We start from the raw sequence: 26,014 nt of genomic DNA on the forward strand, positions 1-26,014 counted from the left end.
TCTACAGGTACCTTAATGGAGACTGTAGCAAGGTGGGGATTGGTCTATTCTCCATATTCTCCAACGTGTCTGGTGATAGGATGAGGGGGAATGGGCTAAAATTGCACCAGGGGAGGTTTAGGTTGGATATTAGGAAGAACTTCTTTACTGAAAGGGTTGTTAGGCATTGGAATAGGCTGCCCAGGGAAGTGGTGGAGTCACCATCCCTGGAGGTCTTTAAAAGATGTTTAGATGTAGAGCTTAGCGATATGGTTTAGTGGAGGACTTGTTACATCAAAGGTTGGACTCGGTGATCTTGGAGGTCTCTTCCAACCTAGATGATTCTGTGATTGAGCCAGCACCAAGGATAGACTCATGCTCCTGTGGAAGAGGCCAGCACCCTCATCTGCCCCAGGACCACAGTTGGAGGACCAGCCCTGTCAGATCTTCTGGTACACATCCTCACAGGTCTTCCCTGCCTTCATAGCTTCAACATAGCCCAGACAATTTAAGTAGTCAAACAGCAGATGGGTACCCCAGCCCACATCAATGGACGGGAAGTGGAAGTTGTTCCTATGAAGGCTCCAGGTCCAATGGGGCTCTTTTGGCTGGCAATGACAACAGCAAAACCAGAATGAAAGTCCATAATCTTAATGCCTAGATACCACTGCTACTCCTACTTTACAACATGCTGACACGGGTAATCTAGCTTCTCATTTTTTCTTTTACTCAGTGATTTGCTCACAGCAAAGTCTGTATGAAAGAGTAAAGCCCTTGTTGCAGAAATACCTACACAAGGATCACACTTAATGTACCAGACATCTAAATCAGATCTCCAGTTCAACCTGTCCCAACTCCCACACACAAAAGCACTTTTCAGAAGCAGGGCAGCTTCTTTGGGCTTCATTCTAGACAGATCAGAGCATGCTGCTGAATGTATGGCACAAAAAGAGTTTTAAAATGACAATTTTAACACCTTGGTAGGCTTAGCAATTGCAAATTTTTCTCTCAGACTGATGATTTAAAATTAATTTCAATCTGGTTCCTACTGGTTTCCTTGGCTCCAGATAGCATAAGCAAGTGAAGGTGAGCCTGGCCACATGCCAGGCCCTGCACGCAACCCCTTCCCACTTTCCTGCACTAGGGAGGTGCAGAGATGGTTCCACTGTGCTGTGCTGAGCCCAGGCAGTAATGTGCAGCACCAGCAGCACTGAGGGCAGGCAGGATCTCAGACACTAGGAGAGAGCTGGGATCAGGGCCAGGTTCCAGCGAGCACAGACATGTTGCCAAGTGCCCAAGAAGGAGCTGGGAAAGCCAAAGCTCAGCTGGAACAGTGTCAGTGTTGCGCAGGACAGCAAGATGGTCTGCCAAAAGTACCAGTGAGCCTGAAGGAGCCCCATTGACTAGGGAAATGGCCAAGGCAAGGGTTAGATTTTTCTCTTTTGCTTCAGTCCTCTTGGCCTCCTAGAGTCCTCTGCCAGAGACATGAAGAACTACCCACAGAGCAGGATGTAGGCTATGGGAGAGCTTACACCAGCTGGAGATACACAGGTCCATGGGACCTGGCCCATGTCACTGTAAAGGGCCTCTCCATCATCTTCAAAAGACAGCAGTGACCATGGGTGATTCCAGAGGATTGGCAAAAGGTAAACATTAGACCAAACTTTTGGTAAGAGAATCTGGGAAACCCAAGGCTGCTCAGCCTCCCCTGAGTCCTCCTGGAAGGACAAGAAGGTAATTGGAAACAACCAGTGTAGATTTACCAGGGGCAAATCATGCTGTACTAACCTGTTTGCCTTTTCCAATGAGATGCCTGGCTGTGCAGATGAGAGGAGAATAAAGAATGGTATATATCATGAGTTTAAGGCCTTTAGCACAGACTCACGCAGTATACTTATAGACATTTTGATAAGAGATGGGCTGGATAAGGTAGATGGAAAATTGGACTGCTAGACTCAGAGGGTTGTGAACAGCAATACAAAGTCCAACAAGTGGCCAGTTCCTAATGACAATCCCTCCATGTGTGATGCTGGGGACTATATGTTAAAAAGATTCATCACCAAGCTGGCATGACAGAGTTGAATGCATTTTCAGCACATTTGCAGAATACATCAAATTGGGAATTTGGAAGGCAGGGCTGGCATTCAGGGGGACCTCTAAAGTCTGGAGAAAGAGGCTGACAGGAATCCCATGAAGTTCAAAGGGAAATGCAGGGTCCTGCACTGGGGACAGGAATGCACGCTGCAAGATGGGCTAGGTGCCAGGTGACCAGAAAGTAGCTTTACAAAAGCCCCTGAAGTCCTGGTGGAGAGAAGACCGCGCCCATGAGTCAGCAGTCAGCAGTGAGCAGAAGGACAGCCAGCAGAACAAGGACAGGGATTACTCTTTCCACCTGCCAATTGTGAGACCACACCTAAAGTGCTGTGTTCTGAAAGGGGCTTCCCTAGAGAAGTCACATGGGAGTGAACACAGTTGAGGCCACTGAGATGGTCTAGGCTGGAGCACAGGCTGAGAGAAGCAGGTTAGGTCAGCTAGAGGTGACAAAGCTCAGGGGGATCTTAGAAACACCCTGGGAAGAGAGAAGATGGAACCAGACTCTTCTTGGAGGTGCACAGTGGCAGGACAAGAGGTGATGGACCAAGCTGGAATATGGGAAATTGCAAAATTTCCTATATGAAATTTAACTGGAAATCATCACAAGAGTGGTCAAACACTGGACGAGGGCCTAGAGGACCCATGGACCTGATGTCCATGGCATCTCCATCCTTAGAGATACCAAGAATGCAGCCTGACAATGCAACCTGATATGGCTGGCATGGTTCTGGGGCAGGGACTAAGATCTCCTGACTTCCCCTCTCACTGATACACTGTGATCCCATGATAAGGAACAAATCCAGATGGCAGATTTCTAGCTGGGCCACTGGCTTGTTGCTGGATGGCTGCGTCCAAAGAGGACACCTACACTTGCTCACAGACAGTGCCAGCTGCAATATCTCCATTACACTCCCTGTGGCAGTGAATATGTCCCATAGCACCAAAAGTCTGAAATTGCACAGCAGTGCACCAAATAACAGGGCAAAGCCATCAAGGGCCATGGACATTTTCACACTAATTGTATATCCAAGCCAGAAAATTACAAATACAAATGATTAGCGGGGAGATGCTGGAGCTGCCCTGTAGGGAAAGTGGGATCAGCATCCTCCCAAACTCTACAACAAACTGGAATGCAGATAACTCTCAACTCAGAGCCAAGTCACTGCCTTACCATAAGCTCACCCCACACTGTTTCCCTGGGGACAGCTACAAAATTTGTGTTGGCACAGCTCATCCATCAGGCACTCACAGCCCAGCAGTGCCATTTGCCAGACCCACAAGAGCTATCAGCACTACTCACCTGCAGCGCATGATGACGAGCAAAGCCAGCAATGCAGCCCAAGGATGACGCTGCTCCGTGCCCAGCTCTGCTCCCAGCCTCCACCATCCTGAGTACATGCTGAACTACACACTGCTGTGCACAGGGTCCCAGCACAGGGTCAGCATCCATGAGAAGACAAACAGTCAGAGACTGACTGGATCACAAGCCCAAGCCCAGAAGAAGAGCATTGTGCTACATCATCCACTTCAGCATTGCAGTGCAGGGGCTCTGAGCTTTCAACTTGCATTGGGTCCCCACCAGGCTTTGATGGAAGGAAGCCTCACCATATCTGGAGGCACTGGGATTCAGGAGAGCAAGAGGAGGTAAAAGATACCCAAATTTCTTTAGTTCCTTCCAGGGGATGAAGGGAGATCGTGATTAAGAGCTCCAAGCTTTGCTGCTAACCCTTTACCGGAAAATGAGCTTTGGGACTGGTCCCTGGGGCTGTGCAGCCCTGTGTGCTCCTACTTTCCTGCAGGCTGTTTGGGCACACCTGTGTATCACATGCCTGGTCTCCACCTTCTTGCCACTGTCACCCACACCTGTATTTGATGGCAAACCACTCCTGAAAGGCGCATTGTGGAGCAGAGCTGAGAAGAAAGCTTGGTGGTGGTGGTTTCACAGCACTGCTGGAAGCACGCAGCAACAGCAGTGTCTTTGGAGTGGTAAAGGAAGAGGTGTTTTGGGTTTTTTTGTTTGTTTTTTGTTCTGGTAAGAGACCTGCTGACATCCCCACACACACTGCCCAGTTTGTGCAGAGCTGTGCCTGTGCCAGGGCCCCTCCCAGGGTTAGGAGAGAAGAGATGGCACACAGATGCTGTCCTGCTTTGCTGTATACTGTTTCACTCTGCTTTGCTTTGGCTTTGCTATGTCCTGCTAAAAGCAAGCCCCAGCAGTTGTTATTTCCAGTTGCTCTTGAGACACATTTCAAGCCTTTCTCTTGCATCTGTTTTGCACAGCATAGTTTCCCCACTGCCTGAGGCTCAGCTATGACAGCCTCTCACCACTTGTGCAGGGTCTGGAGGATGCTGGGCTCTGTGCTGGAAGCTGCCTTTGCAGAATTAATTAGTCAGTGTTACTAGTATTGGTTAGGCATTGACTGCAGCATAGTGGAGCAGACTACACAAGTGGCTTTATGGGCTGAAAAGGAGTAGAAATACCCCATATCCTCTTGCTTCCCTGCACAGCACTTTGAGAAAGTATAATTTATATTTGTGTGTAAAACCTCTGCGAGAGAGGCACAAGAGGTGCCTGGATCCCCACGCATAGGCAATGAAGAGCAGTGCTGACAGCTGCTATTTGCATTATCACTTTAATTGTTTGCTAAAACAAGACCTTTGCTGAGGAACAAGGACTCATTTGTTTGCTCTATCTTTTTTTTTTTCCACTCATGTTTTGCCAGTATGACCAGAGAGAACAAAGTACCAGAGCTCACTCTGAAGTAAAAAAGAGGCAAATGCTGAAGAAGCACTACCAGAGCAACGGCTCCATTTTGTAAGGTGCTCTTCCACTGAAAGCTCACCAGTGTGTTGGCCAACCCGCAATAAAAACTACACAGCAGCACTATGTGGTGAGGAATTAAAGTTTCAGCCCTGGGCAAGTTTGTTTTAAGAAGCTGTGACCATGCGACACCTGTTGAAGGCTCATGGCCCTGCACCAACCACACAGACACCCCATGCATGCCCTGAACACAGTCTATCACAACTCAGTTTGCCCAGCCATCACAGCATGACTAACCCAAGGTGAATGGCTCAAGTATGGCTGAGCACTGGCTGAAAACACTGCAAGGTCACATCACCAACTTGGCGATGTGACTGGTAGGTCACATCACCAACAAGGCAGGGATGGGCAAGACTGCTTAAGACACAGAGGCTCAGCACCAGAGTGCAGCAACTAACCTAGTGAAGCTCATTAAGACTGCACAGAACAATAAGTTGATTTATTAAATAAAATGTGTTTCACTCACACTCACTCCTGGATTCACTTATTTTCTCATGCTCCGAATTCACAAGGCCAAAAACACACATGGCCAGCAGTGTTTGTGTGTGACACATCTTACGAGTCCTCCTCACATGTCCTGGGATCTTTGTTACTGGTGGCCACAGACTGGCTTGGGATGTACCTTCTGTGCTCTTCAAGAGCTGACAGCAACACTGATCTTACACCCTTTCACCCTTACCTGCCTTGGGTCTTGAGGCAGCACAGCTGATACATAATTATGGAATTATTAAAATTGTCCAGGGCCTTTAGAGGTCCTTCTCATCTGTTCTGGAGTAAGATGCCCAGTGGTTTGCTACCTACCCTAAGCTTTCTTAGAAGCTGTATGTATCTGTGCTGGCATCTTGATAACCTTCTGCGTTGGGTGCCATCAACCCATGTCAGTCTCTTCTTCCACCTGTACACACTTCCATTCAAATTATCTAAATCTTTCTATTACCTGTCTCTACAGGTAGCCACGTGCAATGCTGCATGGCAAACCCAGATAGAGTGGGGGGTCCTGAAAGACAGCAGGATCTGCTGAGTATGTTCCCAGCTGCCACATACAAGCAGGCTGATAGAAATCCTGAGCAGCGGTACCAGACTTGCCACTTCTATATGACTGGAAAGGCACAGAGCTGCTCCTGTTTTCATCAATCACCAATACAGATAACCTGCCAGGACCAGAGTCTGCCTCAATTCAGGACCAGAATTGGCTGCCTCTGTATACTGAAATGGTCTCTGCTGTGGGAAGATGTGCACCAGAAGCAACAGCCCTTTGTATCTTAGATCCCAAATCTTTGAGCACAGAGGTGTCAGGCTAATTCACCTCAATCTAAGTGCAAAGTGGCAAAGAGGAGCAAAATACTGCATGCTGGACTTCCCACAAAGAAGGTAAGGAGTTCTTATGGACTAGAGAGGACAAAGAAGTGCTTGTGCAGCTTTCTAAGGCATAAACATTTCAACAAGAATCCTTGGTCCTCTGTAGCAAGGACCAAGCTAGTAAACACACAGAGAAGTTACAACCAAGAACTACATGTAAGAAGCTGGGAACTTGTGGACTGAGCAGGCAGCTGAGGTCACCTCAGAGTGACCCACCTCCCCCAGCACAACCACTGTGACAGCTGCACCTCTTGGTGGTTTACAGGGTCGAGGCCAAAAGTGAAGGTTTCAGCCCATACATGAGCCAGCAGCCAGTAGCTTTATAGACCAGGCTGCTTTAGCAAGCGCAGTGATGAAGTCAGACCCAATGCTGGGGTGCAGCAGCACCCAGGTGTCAGTCATGGCTTCAAACACTCAACTGTCTGGCCTTGATAACCCTTGCTCAGCAGGGCCAGATAAACCCACCTTCATTGTGGGTCTCCTGGAGTATCACCACAAAGGCAGCAGTAGCTTAGTGAACGAGGAAGGGAGAAACCATGCTTGCTGGTTTGGTTGGGATAGAGTTAATTTTCTTCATAGTTGCTGGTAAGGTGTTATGCTTTCAGATTTGTAATGAAAACTGTGCTGATAACACCCCAATGTTTTAGTTGTTGCAGAGCAAACTTACATGAAGCCAAGGACTTTTCAGATTCTCATGCTGCCCTGCCAGTGAGGAGGCTGGGGATACACAAGAAGCTGAGAGGGGACAGAGTCAGGACATCTGACCCCAACTGGCATAAGGGGTATTCCATAACTTAACAGCATCATGCTGAACAGTGAAGCTGGGGAAGTTGGCCAGGGGGGCTACTGTTGCTTGGGGACTGGCTGGGCACTAGTTGGCTGGCGGTGAGCAATTGCAATTTGCATCATTTGTTTTAGTTTGGCTGAGTTCCCCCCCCCCTTTTTTCTTTTTTTTTTCTTTTTTCTTTTTTCTTTTTTTTTATTAAACTATCTTTACCTTGACCCACAAGTTTTCTCAATTGCCTTTCCAATTCTCTTCCCCCACCATCCCACTGAGGTGAAGTGAGTGAGCAGCTGGGGTTAAGCCACAACACCATGCTTGAGAAAGCCCTTGCAGACACACTTCCCCACTGTGCCCATGGCTTGGGGCACAACAGGCATGCGGGGCTTGGGGCTAGGAGGCCAACACTGAGCACACCTAATGCCTCTCTAAAAGGGCTTGATGCCTCCTGCCACAAGAGCATCCAAGGCTTCTCATCAGCCAGAGCACGAAGGCAGCTGCCCACAGGGAAGAGGAACATATGCTGATGGAGGCGGGGCTGCTAGAGGGGGACCCTCCCCACAGGCTAATGGGATGGGAATCATTGCCCTTGCAGGCCTGAGGAGCAACTGAAGTCAAAAGCATCCAGAACTGCACACACCACCCCTTGTCACAATGTTGGCTAGGCTGAATAAAAGCAGCCCAGTGCTGCCAACATCTGTTTGGCATGAACTCTCTGAGATCTGGTATGGGAGTCTTGGCCTTCATGGGCCCAGTGCCTCCCCTTAACTAGAAATGGAGAAATCCACCACACAACAGCATGACCTGCAGGAACAGCCTAGAAAAAGAGGCTTAGCTCTTTTAGATTAGTGAGCGCGTCACCAAAATATTTCTTCTCATGTCACCTTTGAAAGCTTTCACATGTTTATCAGGAAGAAATGAGGTTAGGGATGATTTACTGGCAGGCACGTTTGTTTTTTTCTTTTCAGAGTATTAGGGTTCTATTTGCTTGTCCATTTCTAGTTAAGATTTGTGCAGCAGGGAGCTGCTCCACAGAGGACAATATGTGAATGACAGGAGAAATGCTCATTAAATGATTCATGTAATCAAGTCTCTAACTTTCCTTCTGGGAGATGGAGGATCCAAAGTTATAAAAGATCATGTTCTTTTGAAATCACTTCCCCACACAAATTAGCCCACATTTTCAGCCCATTACTGAGTAGTATGGTCAAGTTACACCATCTGTAAATGAAATACTTTTTTTGCTTTGTACACTTGTTCTGGAGATAATTTATCTTGTCTTTGTCTAATGTCATTTCATCAAGTTAAACTAGTTCAACTTTTAGAACTCAAGACGTAGCCAACAATGTATAGACTTAATGTACAGACCTGGAGTTAACAATGTGCTAGGAGGTACAGTGCCAGGAACCACCTACCCTTCTGTGCATGCCACAGACAGAGTATAGCAGCTCTAAGGCTGGCAGATGTGCTGGAGCCAAAATGCCAACACATACCTATGGCTGATCCAGATAAATCTGCACCACTGCCTGATCCAACAAAGCCACTGGAGCCATGGCTTTGGTCTCTCCTGCCTCTATCCCAATGTACCCTGCAATAATGGGATATCCAGGACAGTGCACAACTGCATAACTTTAACTTCCACACAAAATCTGTAAAAGCATGTCCCGTTTTCTAACGGTACATGTTATTTAGGAACCAAAGCTCTGGCTTCAAAAGCAGTTGGAGACCAACAATAACCCTGTCTTATGAGACCTCAGTTCATCAGTGGTCAAATGCTTCTGTGTTAACTTGAGACCTGTAAGAATGCCGCAGGATGTCCAAGTGGGGTGTGATGCTTGCTCATCTCCCCTGCCTCCAGCTCACCACTATGTCCCTTCCCTCAGCACTTCTCAGGTGCTTTGCACAGCTCTCCCTAGTTGTGCCTGCCTACTGTTTCCTGGAGGAAACTTTCTTTTGACAATTTCTGCCAAGTTGTCGGCCTTGCCATGAGCAAGCCTGTTGATTGTGCTCTCTGTTGCTGTTTTTGAAGTCTAGTACTCGAACCCACTGCAGACATCACAGAGATGTTTGTGATCTGTCCTCACAGGCCAGGACCTAAGCAGTGCTCAGCAGAGCCACCTGCAGTGGCTGTAATCAGCTGTTTGTGAGAGAAAAGCCTCTCTACAAGGCACTCCAACATATCTTTGATTAAACATTTCATGGAATCACAGAATGGTTTGGGTTGGAAGGGACCTTAAAGATCATCTACTTCCAACTCCCCTGCCAGGGGAAGGAACACCTCCCACCAGACCAGGTTGCTCAAAGCCCAATACAACCTATTCTTGAACACTTCCAGGGATGCCGCATCCCCAGGTTCTCTGGGCAACCTGTGCCAGTGCTTCACCACCCCCACAGTGAAGAATTTCTTCCTAATGTCTAATCAAAATCTACCATCTCTTAGTTTAAAGCCATTACACCTTCCCCTATCACTTACACTCCCTGATAGTCCCTCCGCAGCTTTCGTATAGGCCTCCTTCAGGTACCAGAAGGCTGCTTTACAGCAAGGTCTCCCAAGCTACTTCTAGGCTGTTTCTTGACTTTGAGGGGAGTAGAAAGGGAAATATTCAAAATTATAGAATAATTTAGCCTTAAACGGACTTTAGGAGGTCATGCAGCCTAACCTGCAGCTCAGAGAAGGATCAGTGACTCCCATTTTCTAGTGCATGTTGGACTTACAGAGCCCTGTGTCCCTCAACCCTCATCTCTTGTAAAGCCAACATTACCCATCTCCCTTGGTTGCAGACAAGAATCAAAAGAAGCATGACCCCCTGTCAAAACTGAGCATAAAGCAGCCTCAGGACCTACTTGGGTGGAGGAAAGGGAGGTGCACCCCTTCATGCCTCAGTCTCATTAACAAAACTCGATTCAGCATGTTAATCTCATGTAACATGTTCATTTCTTATGGAACAATTTTGTGGTACTCCCCTGGAAAAGCTTTGGCAATAAACCAAGTCTCTACCTCTGTATCTGTGGATAACCCTGTTAAGAAGCCCACTGAAAGAAGTTGCTCGTTATTGGTAGTTTCACTGGAACAAGAGGGAGAATTGCATCAGCCCTTCAAGTCTACCATTTCACAGACTGCAAGGCTACACAGAGATGGAGCAGTAACCACAGCCCCGGCAGGGAAGAACATTCCCAACAGGCTGCAGGCTTGCACTCTGGCAGATAACCAATCTTTTTAGATTGCCCCGGTGACACCAGGGCAGAAACTCACCTGAGTTTTCCTTATCCTCAGGTCAGCAGATGACCTGTTCAGTCCTTCTTCTTGTTCAATGCTCTGCTCAATACCTGATTAGAGAAGAAAGACATGGATTATTTTAGGCTGTTTAGAAAAGAAAAAGAGGTTCTATGGCAAAGTGATTTTAAAAGATGGAAGCCTGTGACCTGGGGAGCATTTGGCACTGAGCAATCCCCAGTTTCTGACTCCAGCCTGTTGGTTTAGCTGGGCAGCACAGCGTCATTTCATTAATGCAATGCACACATTCCCCTTCTAACCCACTTCCTCCATTTTCAGCAATTATCCATTCAGGCAGGAGGAATCAATGACTGTCTCCATAGGAGTGGCGGGGGCTTAGGCAGGGCGCAGGACTGTGCCCAGGCACCTGGGCACCTGGGCACAGGAGAACTGACCAACATGAGTCCTCTTCACCACCAGCTCCTGCAGCTTCACCTGCACGTGGTCAGGCATGCCAGGCAGTGTCCCTCCCCAGCTTTTGTATAGGCCTCCTTTAGGTACCAGAAGGCTGCTTTATAGCAAGGTCTCCCAAGCTACTTCTAGGCTATTTCTTGACTTTGAGGGGAGCAGAAGGGGAATTATTCAGAATTATAGAATACTTCAGCCTTAAATGAACTTCAGGAGGTCATGCAGCCCAACCTGAAGCTCAGAGAAGGCATGCCAGGAAGTGTTTGTGAAGACTCAGAAGGTGAGGGCACTCATCTCTCTGGAAGGCACTATCCTTTACGTGCATTACAGCTATGCCTGGCCACAGGACCGACTCTGTGCTGTGAAGAGCATTAGTCACTCCCAGGCTGGTAAGCAAGGTTTTCGGCAAAACTGATGTGATGTTCAGCTCTGATCTCTGTACTTTCTGGTATTCAGACAAAAGGGAACACAGTGCTCTTCTCCCCCTGCTATGCAGGATGAGGAAATACAGAGTTAAAATGTCTCTGCAAAACACCAAAGCTCAAGACTTCTCCAGGTCAGCCCTGCACAGGAGAGACCACAATGCCCAGGCTGGAGAGAGGGCCTCATCTTGCTGAACATTCGCCTTCAGCAAAGCAGAGATTTGTCCTTTTAATTATGCCATAGTACAACTAACTGTGATTAATTTTTCACTTGCCCTAAGACTACAAATAACAGCACATAGGAGCGCTGCACAACTCAGTGCCCCTCTGGGGCCCAGGCAGGGAGAGGGCATGGTGTTGCACAGTAGGTCTGCCACAGAGGAAGAGAGTACAAATCCCCTCACAGTCAGCTCAGAACATGCTAATTCAATAGCTCCTATGTTACGATCTTTACAGGGAGTTTAAAAGCCTGGAAGAAATCTCCAATCTGTATGCTGGCACAGCATACAGAGCTACACACCTCCCAGTAGATCAGTGTGAGCTGGTGGCACTCCCTAGGTTAGGCTGAAATGCCCCATTCCTGATGTAGACATCTCCACAGCTCTCCAAGCCCAACCCTGGCAGCTTCCATGCTGCAGCACAACCCATGAGCCCAGCACAGGACAGGTCCCTCCTGCAGCAGGGGCTCCCCAGGGCCAGCCAGTGCATCAGGGGCACCACCAGCAACATGGGCATTTCTGTGCTTGCCATGTGCTGGTCAGTGCAGGTGGCTCCACAGCACCACTCTGCAGACAGCAGCAGCACCGAAGCTTCTAAGGAAGAGTGGGTCTAGGGAACATATCGTGGTGCTTGCAGAGGGAGTCATATAGCACAGTGTGCTCTAGGGAAGTGCTAGAGAATATCATCACAAATTCTGCATTTCCTCCTATTCTCTTCTGGAACAAGCATCTGTATCTGGGGATATCTCGAAAGGTTCCATCCCACACAACCAGACAGCCGTGGCACTTGTCACATGCATACCCCTGCCTGGGAGAGTGACTGGATGCTGCCTGCACAGCACATTTCATCAGCAATTGGTCTTCCTCAGCATTTGTCATAAATCATTCCCTGTTCCCAAGGAACAGTATTGGCAAACATTGTACGTTTATAATAATTAATAAAATCACATTTTCCCAAGAAGCTGGTAATTAGAATTAGCCACTGCATGAACAGTATCTCTCCTAAAGAAGTCAATCCATTGTCAGCAGATGGTGTTTTTGATCATTCCTGACTGTTTTCTTTCATTGATCATGCTGGTCATGAGGTGATTTGGGACAAGGCACAAGGACTAACAGTCTGCTTCTCCAGGTAAATACAATACTGGTCAGTCTTTTCTAGAAGAAGAAGGAAATGGGAATCAGAACCTGTTCTGCAATTCTTCAGGCTCTCAAAGCCTCTTAAAAACAAAACAAAACATGTATAGAAAAGGATTTTTTTTTGGTGCAATAGCATAAAAACCTGTGATTTATAGAGTATGTTGTATGTCCCTGAAAGAAACCATTAGTGCTTAGCTCTTCTTCCAGTAACTGCTGTGAAGTCTGAAGTAACCACAGCAGCAGCAGCAGCTGGTGCCACCGCTCCGTTTGGAGGGGACAGCAGTGGGGCACCTCCCAGAGTGCCCCCTGAAGAAACTCTGTTCTGTCACTTTGCACAGGGAGAGCTCCTTGGGCGCTCTGGATGCAGGCTTGCAGGCATCACTGCAGCAGGACATACTACACCCTGTCCCCACCTAGGCTCCAGAGATCTCAGTACTGTGAGGCTACCCAGCCAGAGGGGCCCTGCTTCTTTGGAAGGGATCCCCTGGTCTGCAGAACACATAAGCTGATACCTCAGTTTCCATCCTGGGTCTAGGTGAGATCACGTCTCAGGAGGACAGAGGGAGCAAGGGAATAACAGAAGTGTAAGTGCTCCTTCTGGCTTCCAGACAGGCCACAGTCACACTAGTGGAGACAAATCTGACAAACAGCCCCAGCCACATCCAAGTCCTCCATGACTGCAGGGCTCCCACAAAACCTCAGGATCAAGGAAAATGCTGTCGGTGCAGGGGAAGCACCAGCTCCTTGTGCAGCCCTTCAGGTACAGCCAGTCTCCTGCAATGAGCTCTTCCAAATCCCACATGGTCCCAAGACCAGTGCCAACAAACCTGAGCCCTGCCAGTGCAACCTGCGTCCTGCCCCGAGATGCCACCATCCCTGGGGGCTGATCTTGGATACTCAGACTCCCTCAGCAAAATGGGTTCAGCCAAGTGCTCCAGTGCAACCACAGCCATCTGCGTGTTGACAGCCACATCGTCCTCCCTCTGCTTGTCAAAGAGATTGATTCTTCTGACTGCAGAAACTGTGAGTCACACCACACTCTGTCCCCATGCCACCCATGGCAGAAGACACACCAAGACAATGGAGCATACTAATGAGACAGGACAGCCTTCCCCACGCCCACAGCTTGTTTCTCGCCCACCACCAGCCCCACAGAGCCTCTGCATTGGGACCCTGTGGCAGCACAGCTGGGACAGCAGGAGGCCCCACTACTCAGTGCAGAGCTGTCCTGCTGCCACTGGTGAGGCAGTGTGCACTGCAGATGGAAAAGCAAGGGATGACGAGACCAGCCCTGCCAACCCAACCCCTCTGGCCTTGCCACAGGTGTGCTTGGGCTCCAAGCACACCAGGAGAGCCCTATGGCCTGCCTGCCAATGCTGGCATAGGCTGGCCTGAGACTCCGCAGCAGGGACTTGTGCATAAGCCTGCTGGGCGCTCATGCCCCTGTTCCCTCACCTTTGTCCTGGGACAGAGACTCAATGGGGTGACTCCATAAAAGGCAAACAGAAGTAGCTAGAGGATGCTAGAGAAGGGAAGGTGATGCGTATTCCCAGGTGATCCCCACAAAGCAAAGGCAGAAGCTACCTCTGGCTGTCCCTTCCCCAGGTTGCCTGAGCACACACAGATAGGACTGGGCTGCAACAGGGCTCTGTTTGTAACCTGCCTAGAGAAAAACACCCCAAAATTCCCTTGGCCTGCAACAAACTCAAGCTGCTGCTGGCACAGGCTTGAAATGACAGCCAAGGCCCCATGGTAAGCTGAGCCAAGCCAACAGGCATTTCTGGTCATGGCACATCCCCAAAACCTATGTTGTTTCCACACTCAGCACATAGTTCATTCTGAATGTGATCACTCCCCAGCAAAAGTAATTTTTGTTAGACAGCAAAATGCAGGGTAAATCAGCTGTTCCAGGTGAGATTGGACCCATGGAGAGAGAAGAGCAGCATGTGTCCACTGATGTTTGGGGTTACTCTTGCTGTCAGGATGAGTTTGCATGTGGTTAAGAGAGCTGAGATAAGTGAACATTAAAGCACAAGAGGGATGAGTAAGCAGTGCTGGCCCTGGGGACACAGAGCAGGAGGCAGGGAAGCAACCTGAGTACAGGAGGGCAGCAATGGTATCCCCTCCCTGTGCTGAACCTGCCAGCCCAGAGGCTGTAAGGCAGGAGTGCAGCGGGCATACCCCCTTACCTGGTGCCCCATAGCAGCATCACAGGCAAATACTCACTCTTTAGCTTGGAGCGCACTTTGTTCGCTGTCTTTTTTATGTCAGACATCAGCTCTTCCAGCTCTTCCTTTGTTTCTGAGGAGAAATAAAAGAGCAAACATGGGTGTGTTGTAGACATTGTTAAAATCTGTCCCCCAGTCCCACAGTATATGGGGCCCAGAGCTGACAGCACTGCCCCTTCCTGGCTAGCAGAATTGGTGGAGCACCTCCACTCCATGGACCCAGACAGATTCTCCTCCCAAGTCCTGAGCCTGGCCATAACCCAGCTGGTGGCCAGGAAAACCAGGGGACAGAGAAGCCATACTGCAGGACTCCTGCCTGCACACCAAGCTAAACTCCCACATGCTCAGGGCTGTGCAGAAAGTGAAATGGAAGAGATACACAAGTGACAGTGCTGGTTCCTGCAGTGAAGAGAAAATCTTGGCTGCACACCAAAGCCCTTCTGCACACCAAGTGCCACAGTGTGGGACAATTTCCCTAGGGCTCTGCCACACTGGCAAGCCCTCCCCAGGCCATTATAAATAGTTATGTCTTCCTCAGGGAAAGTCTGGTGTTCCTGTGCTCGCTTTCCCTTTGCTCAGCAATAGGGATTTAGCTTGGCCATGCCTAGGCTCTCTTCTGCCCTGCAGCCAGCAGCTATCATTGACACTGTCTTAATAATAGCCAGTTTGTGCATATTCACTCCCCAGCCTGAATTCACTGCTTTTGACAAAAATCTGTGAGCTGCAGTGTCACAGTGCCAGGAAACACTCCCAGTCCTACAGCCTGTATCTCAGAAATGGCTCTGGGGAGCACAACAGCAACAGGACTGTAAAACAATTCCATATTTCAGTGTGCAGGAACACAGAAGATGCAAATAAAAACAAGTGCAAGTACATCCTTTGTCTCTGTACTCATTTACATCCCTATGTACCCACATCCTCCTGTGTGACCAGGCCAAAGCACTGGACATGCGGCTTCAGGCTCCCACTGGGAGAACAGCCCTATCAAGTGAAGGGAGCCCATCATTGAGTCCCTGTGTATCTTCAGGTCCTTCTCTCCAAGATTACAAAGGCTTTTACAGCAGTGATTCTCCTGGACTGTCAGGAATATTGACTTGGGTACAGGGAGAAGGAAACTAAAGCATATGACATGCTTGAGAGCAGTAAATCAGCTGAGAAAGCCCTGACTAACTGAAGAGGTTTGGCACAGGACTATCTATCTATCCTCTCTCTTATGCACAAATGTCAGAGATCAGGCAGTAATGCTCTGAACTCATCATTAAAAACACTGGAATTACTATAGTGTCTCTAGACACTTGTGTCTTGCAGGACTTTTCATTGCCACAGCATCTCCAAGCAACCATCCCTGCTTGGCAAACCTGGATTAGAACAAAGCTCCTTGATCTCCATCATGATCCTCTCCCAGAAACCAGAGTGTCCTTGATGGAGCTGAGATGTGCACCTCATGGTTCCATATTTCAGAAGTTGCCAGACCCAGGCAAGAAGCACAGCAAAGCTGGAGCAGGTCACATACCTCCTGTGCCCAGCACACAGATACCCGTCTGTGCTCGGCCTGCATAAACCTTTGCTTGACGCACCTGCAAAAAGGGCACATGGCAAGAACCTCCTGCACTCCAACAGCATCCCACTTCAGCATGGGACCAGCACATAGGTGCAGAGCAGACACAGTGAGTCCCTCTCTGTGCTCATCCATAGGCTTGTGGCAGTTAAGCTGGCTCAACAGGGTCATGATTCTGTGATAACCCTGACCTGACCACGAGACCAGCTGACCCCAAAAGTCACCTGCAAGACCAGCACATCACAGTGTCTCAGGATGCAGATACTAAAGAAAGTAAAAACTACCTGCCATTAAAATACGATTTCTCAGAAATCCTGCTATCCTACCACTCCCTCTTGATTTTGATGGGATCAAGACTTAATTAAATAGAAATTTCTTTAATAAAGTGTAGACACATTAACTGAGTCATTTCAATGACTGTGGTGGCTTTGATGCTGTACGCTTCTAGCTGGCAGTCACAGGCTTAATTAGAAAATCATGATGATGGGAATGTACTAGGGGAAGATCACATCCTATCGATGCTTGTACACTTTTCTGACTCAGAGCTTAGCTTTAGCAGTGTTGGGAAAATGAGGAAATGAGCATGTCTGCAAATACCTTCTCCCAGGCTCCGGGAATTTCTAAACAAACCAGCTCAGCAGCCTCACTGGAGAAAGTGGCATGATTACATATTAGACAAAGATCAAGCTCAAAGGCATGGAAAGTAAGAGAACATTTTCAGTTTGAGTTCTCATTTAAATTACTACTTTTTTTTTTTTTTTCCCCATTCTTGAAAGTACTTGTAGGGCTGCCATGAACACAAGGACAGTTGAGAGCTGGAAACAGGAACATGAAAGGGGATCCCAATGCCATCTGCAGCTGCCCAGAAGGAGGAAGGATAGAAGTTAGAACCATACTCTCCTTGGAGGTGCAATGGAACAGGACAAGCACTGATGGAACATGGGAATTTCCAATTAGATTGGAAAAGATTGCCATTGTGAACACAATCTGGACTCAGAGATTATATGGGATGTCCATCCTTAGAGCAATTCATCACATGACTGGACATTGGCCTGAAAAACCTGACCTAATGGCCCTGCTGGGGTGCACAAGACCAGGGACCTCCAGGGGTTGCTTCCCACCTGTATCCATCTTTGATCTTATGAAACAATTTCACGCAATTCACTGCCAAGTACTTTCCCCTCCCCATGTTGATCTGGGGTGAGGGACATGCCACAGTAATGCCATCAGCTTGCAGGGGCACCCACAGTACCAGCAGCTGAGGCAGATGATGGGCCAGGCAATAGGTGGAGGGGCACAGGACAGTGGGTTGTGCACTTTTGTGGGAAAGGCTGAAACTGCCTTTCCTCAACACATTTTCAACAGAACATCAAAGAGAAAACACTCCTTCTGGATGGCTTCCAGTCACAGGACTTGTGAGGATTACTTGGCGATCTGGCAGGCACAGGCTTCCCAGACAATTATTTTCGCACTGATGGTGTCTGTTTAAGTGACTCACTCAAGTCTATTGAACTGTTCATGGAGAGTAACATTCAGCAACAGGATGCTGAACTACCACAACATCACCACTGCTCTGGCCAAGGCCATCCTGCAGTGGCAGGCACAGCACACAGGGACAAGATGTGCTGCCCAATGGCAGGGCTGGGTTCCCTGCACCCCACACACATCCTAGAAGTCAGAGCTGCTGCCCTAGGGCTAGGTCCCACTCCTTGAATGGTGGAATAGCAGAACATCCCAAGTTGGAAGGGACCCCCAAAGATCACCAAGTCCAGCTCCTGCTGGCCTGGAGCACAGCACAGGAAGAGGGATGTCCAATGGCAAGCGGAGGCTCCTACAGGGGATGCTCTCAAGGGACTTGTGCCTACAGCCAAGCACTGGACACTGAAGTTCATCGATAACGGAGGGGGGAAAAAGTTATCTGGACAGCAGCAGTGGCACAGCAAGGGCATCACAGCACCAGATCTTCCCTTCAAAGTTAATCATGGGTGACTGAAACCCACTCACCTGTGTGCTGGGAACCTGCAGCGCTTCTGAGCATCACCCCAACACTGACTACATACACACAGTATGGTTCTCAGGCATCTGAGCTTCCTCACTTCCTTGTTACTTGGATTAATGAAACATCACCTCTTGTGACCTGGAATTCTTTACTGATAACCAACCGATGCAATCAACAAAAGCACAATTTTAACTCATACCTCAGTTAACTAACAAAGCCAGAAAAAAAAGGATCTTTTTTGGTAAAGATTTAACTCTTTCGATAAAAAATTAAAGAAAATCCTGACCACAGTTCCCGCAAGGACATTTTTTAAAAAACTAATTTCTCTTGTCTTAAAACTCTTCTTTCATTTCTTGAAGGTTATCCTTGGCATGCCTGCTTATCGTGGCATTTACATTTGCAAAACATTGGATAGTTCTGCAGAGTGCAAACAAAGATGAAGCACAGGACCTGGTGATGGCCTGGCAGCCCACACAAACGATGTGGTCTCTGGACAAGCCACAAGCAAGATGGGGCCTACAGAGCTGGTTGGAACTTCTTCTATAGTGTTTTATGGCCTTAAAGTAATAAAAATGAAAACATCAGAACTGGCTAGAAAGGCTGTTTCAGCCACAAGCCTTCACACTGTTGTGTGGAATGCACAAACCTCCTGTACTGGCTGCCCCACTCCCAATGGGAAGGGCCAAGCCCATGAAGAAAGAGCAGCCTTGGACACGCACTGCAAGAACCTGCCCCTCGAGTGGGTGCAGCAGAGCCAGCATGACCTGAGACATGGTGGCATTCAGCATGGCAAGTGAACAGGACACAAGTAGCATCTGGGCTGCATTCCCCATCTCCAGGAAAGCTTTCGTGAGTTCCTGAATGTTCCAGGTCATTACCAGAGCATCTCCCAGCAGTAAGTGTGGGCAGCTGGTCAGGCTGGCTTGGCAGTGAAAGCACCAAGAGGGCAGATATGCCAGCTGAGAAGTAACTCAGAAGTAAATGCCCTGCATTTGTATATGCACTTTCTAGATAAAGTCCCATTTGCCCAAAGAGACTTGGGATATCAACAAACCCTATACAGTCGTTAAGTTTTCAAAGGCCAATGTTCCTTCTTGGAAACCAAGTTGAAAGTCTAATATTGCAACTTATTTATTCAAGCTAAGTAAAACAAGAAGTAAAAATTAGATATGTATAAAATAGACATGTAAAAATAGACAGTGGGCAGGAGACAGCTGCCCACTTAACTTCCAGCATTACAGGAAGGACAAATACTGCTTGAGATGCATCAAGGAGAGGTGCTGCTGGGATTCAGTGTCAGTGCAAAATGTCACAGTGCTTTTACATGAAAGCAGAACAGCGATGATGGGCACAAAGGTTAAAAAAGCTCTTAAAGATCCCCTGGAACTAAAGGTGCTATCCTGAACACCTTGCCTGTACTGTCCAACAGTGTTTGGATGTAACCTGCAACAGATTAAAATCGTAGCCTTTGACTTTTTTTCTATTTTTTTTTAATTCACTAATGAAAGAAGCAGGTGAGCTGTTTAACTGATATTTGTAGGTAATTCAAAGCTACTTACCAGTGGGACTGCACTAATAAAATATCGAGATATGAGCGCTGATGAATCCTGTTTCACACACCCAGGAAACTCAGCCTGCTCCTCACAGGCTGCCCATTCAGCAAGGCAAACACCCAACTGCAGCCACGGCAAGCATGGAAGTGTCCACATGGGTTCACTGTCAGGACCAGGACACTGGGTAGCTCTGCATCAATACCTGGGCTTTGTGATCTGCAACCACGCACAGCCTCAAACCCAGAAACCCACTGTGTAAAGCTCCTGGGGAGTCCCCATGCATGGCTACCCTCTGGCTGCTCCTGCTGCTCTTGTCTGGGCTTGGAGACAGCTGACCCAGGTGCCACGTGCCCAATGTTTCTTTAATCTCAGAATGTGCTACACATTATTTGTTTCATCAGCAGTCACTCTGGCTGTTCTTTTATAATACAGCAGCACAAATTATGGGGTTGAATTTTGCTTGTAAAAAAAGCATTTTGTTTTTGTGATTAACTTGTGCAAAAGGTGGAGGAAATAGAGATGGTGCAGCTCAGTGCCTTGCTGTATTTCCTCCTTTCGGGAAACTGTTGGGTCTTGATTTTCTTTCCAATTACTCAGAGACAAAAGCAACAGGTTTTGTCTGGTGATGAAGAGCTAGAAGTGAAGGGGAGCCATGAAAATGCCATAACCCAGTCTGGACATTTGCGTGAGCTGGAATTCAACTCATGTAACACCAGGGCTTCTGAGGCCTGTCCCACTTGTGGAGCCACCTAACAGGACAGCCACAGCAGAACAGCACGTCTAACATGTCTAACATGTCTAACAGCAAAGCAAACTGGAGCCACAGCTTGCCTCTGGCACCCCAAGCCTTTCACATCACAAGCCAGGTACTCCAGTTTGTGGCTCCATAGGACCTGCTGTTTAGAGAATAGAGTACAATGCAAACTGAAGATCATAATTCTATTTGCACAGTGGTGAGACCCTCCCAAAATGTGGCTTAAAGCAGATAATGAGTCTGATGAAACCGCAGCACCTTTGTACAGAAGCACTGTTCTGGTGTGTGCTATGCAGGGGAGGGCAGATATTTGCCAGTCAGCTAATCCTGGGGATTCAACAGGCAGTAATTCACCTGACTCATGCAGAAGCCGTCTCCTCCAGGAGCAATGAATAAAGACAGAAAGATTTAAGATAACAAACAGCTCTGAATGGCTGCTCCCACTGTCTGCAAAGGCAACCATCCAAAAAAACTGAGTCTGTCAGAGGTCTCCAGCCCTCCTAGCACCTGCCATTCCAGGAGTACTCCTTTGATAGATAAGCAACCTGGTCCTTCCGTGACCACGAGCTGGGTGGATGCCTCCTTCCAGCCTTCCTCAAACAGTGTAGACCGTGGTGGGATAAGGACTAAGAGCAGAGCTGACCTGATCCTCAGCAGGCAAAGATACAATGTGAAGCTGATCAGATCTATTTTTAAAATGCCTTGCTGAACTGCAGTAATTGTATTATCCTCCTTTAATTCTCTGTTGATCGAATTCCACTTCAAGTAGTCCATTATTTTGCCCAGAAGCAATGTCAGGTTAATCAATCAATAATTACCCAGCTCATTCCATTTATCTTTTTTTTTTTTTTTTTTTTTTTTTTTAATTAATGCTGTCCCACCTTCTGAGCTCCTGGTGCCTATCAAGTATTCAGAGACTTATTGGAAATCAACACTAATGGCAGTGGCACCATCTTACTCATCTCTTTGAAAGCTTTCTAATCAATGGTTACAGGTAGGTTAGATCCAGCAGGGCCTATTTTTGGTACCTAATGTTTAGCAACCATCCAAATTGCTGTGAGAATGTAAGAATTTAATCATCATAATATATCATGTTATCTCAAACATTCAAAAAAAAAAGCATTTCCATTACGTTTCCATCCTTTCTGCATTATTCAACCATTTTCATTTATTACTGCACTAGAACCACTGATAGTTTTCTTTTTGTTTAAGGACATTTGAGTGACATCCATAAGTGACACCCCTCCATAAGAAGGGTCGTAAGGAGGATGCAAATCAAGAGTCTGTGGGTAAGGATTAAAGGGCAGGCCAACAGGGGTGGTATTGTGGTGGGTGTTTAATATGGGCCACCAAATCAGGAATCAGAAGTGGATGAGGCCTTCTACAGGCAGCTGCAAGTTGCCTCGTGTTCACAGGCCCTGGTTCTTCTCGAGGATTTTAACCACCCCAATATTTGCCAGGGAGACAACAAAGCTCACAACAAACAGTCCATGAGGTTACTGCAGAACATTGTGGATAACTTCTTGATGCAGGTGGTAGGTGAGCCAACAAGGAGAAGGGGAGCTGTTGGACCTGGTACTAACAGAGATGGTCTAGTCGGAAACATGAAGGTTGAGGGCAGTCTTGGCTGAAGTGATCATGAGATGTTGGCGTTCAAGATCCTGCGAAGAGGAAGCAGGGCAAAAAGTAGGACTGCATCCATGGATTTCAAGAGAGCTAACTTTGACCTCTTCAGGGACCTAACTGGAGGAATCCACTGGGACAAGGCCCTACAAGGAAAAGGGATTGAGGCTAATATTCAAGCACCACTTCCTCCAAGCTCAGGATCAGAGCATCCCTATGTTAAAGAAGTCAAGGGGGAAGAAGGGGGGCAGGAGACCTGCGTGGGTGGGCGAGGAGCTCTTGGGAAAACTTAAACAGAAGAAGAAAGTGTACATGATGTGGAAGAAGGGACAGACCACTTGGGTGGAATATAGAAACATTGCCAGATTGTCAGAGAATGCAGGGATGCAACGAGGAAAGCCAAGGCCTTGTTAGAATTAAATTTAGCAAGAGACGTCAAGGATAACAAGAAGGGCTTCTTCAAATACATCAGCAACAAAAGGAAGACTAAGGAAAATGTGGGTGCACTGCTAAATGAGACGGGTGCCTTCGTGACAGCAGATACAGAGAAGGTGGAGTTACTGAATGCCTTCTTTGCTTAAGTACATGTATTCGCTGCTAAGGCTATCCCCCATGCACTACTGAGCCCAGAAACAAGAGAAAACCTGGAGAGAGGAAGACTTTCCCCTGGTTGAAGAGGATTGGGTTAGAGGTTGTTTAGACAATCCAGATACCCACAAATCTATGGACCCCAATGGGATGCACCTGAGGGTGCTGAGAGGGAGAGCGTTATTGCTAAGCCTCCCTCTACCATCTTCAAAAATCTTGGAGAACAGGAGAGGTGTCTAAGGACTAGAAGAAAGCCAACATTACTCCAGTCTTCAAGAAGGGCAAGAAGGAATACACAGGAAGCCACAGGTCAGTCAGCCTCATCTCCATCCCTGGAAAGGTGATGGAGCAGCTCATGCTTGAGGAGATCTCTAAGCACATGGAGGAAAATAAGGTGATCAGAAGCAGTCAACACAGATTCATCAAGGGGAAGTTGTATTTAACCATCCTGATAGCCTTCTACAATAACACGACTGGCTGGAAAGGAGAGCAGTGGATGTTGTCTGCCTTGACTTCAGCAAGGCTTTCAATGCTGTCTCCCATAACATCCTCCTGGGCAAGCTCCAGAAGTGTGGGATCCACGAGTGGGCAGTGGGGTGGATCAAGAATTGTCTGGATGGCACAGCTCAGAGGGTTATGCTCAATGGTGCCGAGCGTAGCTGGAGGCCTGTGGCTACTGGTGTCCCCCAGGGGTAAGTACTCAGTCCAGTGCTACTCAACTAATTCATCAGTGACTTAGATGAAGGGACAGAGTGCACCCTCAGCCAGTTTGCAGATGATACAAAGCTTGTCAGAGTGGCTGATGCATCAGAGGCCTGTGCAGCCATTCAGAGGGACCTGGATAGGCTTGAGAGGTGGGCAGAAAGGAACCTCATGAGGTTCATCCTCATGAGGTTTAACCCTGCAAGTGCACAGTCCTGCACCTGGGGAGAAATAACCCCAAGCACCAGTACAGGCTGGGGGCTGACCTGCTGGAGAGCAGCTCTGTAGGGAGGGACCTCAGGGTCATGGTGGACAATAAGTTAGCTATGAGCCAGCAGCGTGCCCTTGCAGCCAAGAAGGCCAATGGGATCTCAGTCTGCATCAAGAGAAGTGTGGACAGCAGGTGGACAGTGGTGATCCTCCCCCTCTACTCAGCACTGGCAAGGCCATACGTGGAGTATTGTGTGCAGTTCTGGGCTCCCCAGTACAGAAGGGACATAGAACATCTCGAGAGGGTCTAGCATAGACCCATGAAGGTGATTAAGGGATTGAAGCATCTGTCCTATGATGAAAGACTAAGTAAGCTGGGCCTGTTTAGCCTAGAGAAGAGGAGATCGAGAGGGGATATTATCAACCTCTATAAATACCTGAGGGGATAATGTAAAGAGGATGGGGCCGAACTCTTCTCGGTGGTGACCAGTGATGGGACCATGGGTAATGGGTATAAATTGAACCACAGAGGTTTCATTGCCATATGAGAAAGAACATTTTTACGGTTCAGGTGACAGAGCACTTGAACAGGCTGCCCAGAGAGGTTGTGGAGTCTCCTTCTTTGGAGATATTCAAAACACGCCTGGATGCCATCCTGTGTAACATGCTCTAGGTGACCCTGCTTGAGCAGGGGGGTTGGACTAGATGATCTCTTCCAACCTCAACCATTATGTGGTTCTGTGATCTGGGGAACTACAGGCCCATCAGCCTGACCTCGGTGCCAGGAAAGGTGATGGAACAGGTCATCCTGAATGCAATCACACAGCATATGCAGGACAACCAGGGGATCAGGCCCAGTCAGCATCGGTTCATGAAAGGCAAGTCCTGCCTGACCAATTTCATCTCCTTCTATGACCAGGTGACCCACCTGGTGGATGAGGGAAAGCCCGTTGACTTAGTCTACCTAGACTTCAGCAAAGCCTTTGACATGGTCTCCCACAGTATTGTCCTGAAGAAGCTGGCAGTCCATGGCTTGGACAGCTACACTCTTTGCTGGGTTAAAAACTGGCTGGACCATCAGGCCCAAAGAGTAGTGTTGAAGGGAGTGAAATCCAGCTGATGTCTGGTCACCAGTGGTGTTCCCCAGGGGTCAGTGTTGGGGCCCATCCTCTTTAATATCTATATTGATGATTTGGATGAAGGGATTGAGTGTGACAACACCAAGCTGGGGGGAAGTGTCGATCTGCTGGAGGGTAGGAAGGCCCTGCAGAGGGAACTGGACAGGTTCAGTTGATGGACAGAGGCCAATGGCATGAGGTTCAACATGGCTAAGTTCCTCTGACAAGGAACTCATGGCAGTCATCGTGGGCACCACAGCCAAAGCCTTCATGGTCCCTTCCCCAGAGCAGGAGGTCCAATCCTGCCTTCACAGATGGACTGCACCCAACACACCCACCAGCATGACAGCAACAAGGAGCACTAGACTGAGGAGAAAATTGGAAATGCCAAAAGCAACAAGACTGCAGTGACCAGCAAACCCAGGAAGCAACTCAGCAGCATAACAGTAAACTCACTTGCTCCCTGTCTCACAGCTCCAAAGCCCTGGTACCTTCCTTGCTCAGCAGCTCTCAGAGAAGGGCAAGTTACATCAGACTCATTTTGCTCCTGCAGAGGAGTTAGTCTGTCTCCCTTAATTATGGCATCCCCAGCCTCTCTTTCTCTGCATGCTGGAATTCACCCTCCCCTGCCACTTAACTCTCCAGATTTCTTTATTTGCCAAGATTTGCTTTCCCATTTGCAGAGCTGCTCATTCTTCGCTAATTACTGAGCATGACATCAGGCTCTGCCCTACAAGCTTTCACACTTTGCCACAAGCATCTGGTGTTGGCAGCTGGCTGGCCAAACACTGCTACCTGTCTAATCATTTGCATGCAAACTTAAAAATCTCTTTAAAATTTAACTATTGTGCAAGCAAAGCCATCTGCATAAGGTGAAGTACCTGCAGTCTCCTAGCAATTCCCCTGCTGACACGGGGCTGTGCAACTTTAACAGGGGCTTTGATGAACAACCCAAAAGTCCTGGCTGCAGCCCAACACCTCCATGCTCCAGAGCAACAGCCCCTGCATGGCTCCTGCTCAACCAGCCACTTTCTGAGGGACTCAGACAAGGATGTGCAGTCACACACTTCTGGCACAAAAACAGCCTCCCACAAGAGCACTGACCAAAACTCACACTCCCACAGGATGTCATTAACCCTAGCATGACCACAGAAGCCCTTCTCACCAGCTTGCTAAGGAACAGACATC

General features: G+C 48.1%; 1 protein-coding gene across 4 annotated transcripts in view; it reads right to left on the bottom strand.

Annotated features, from left to right (window-relative positions):
* STX1A (syntaxin 1A) overlaps positions 1-26,014 on the bottom strand; it is a 109,460-nt gene that overhangs the window by 30,239 nt on the left and 53,207 nt on the right. For all 4 annotated transcript variants that reach the window (XR_014318889.1, XM_082776610.1, XM_082776609.1 and 1 more), the window contains exons 4-5: positions 14,720-14,794; positions 10,288-10,361 (exon numbers count right to left, since the gene is read on the bottom strand). Coding sequence is in view for 3 of the 4 variants with exons in the window: in XM_082776610.1 (XP_082632736.1) it covers positions 10,288-10,361; positions 14,720-14,794 (149 nt within the window). In the remaining variant the exon portion in view is untranslated. The remainder of the gene's footprint in view (positions 1-10,287; positions 10,362-14,719; positions 14,795-26,014) is intronic.

This window comes from Aythya marila (genome assembly GCF_965140915.1).
Source record: "Aythya marila genome assembly, chromosome: 20".
Taxonomy (NCBI): domain Eukaryota; kingdom Metazoa; phylum Chordata; class Aves; order Anseriformes; family Anatidae; genus Aythya; species Aythya marila.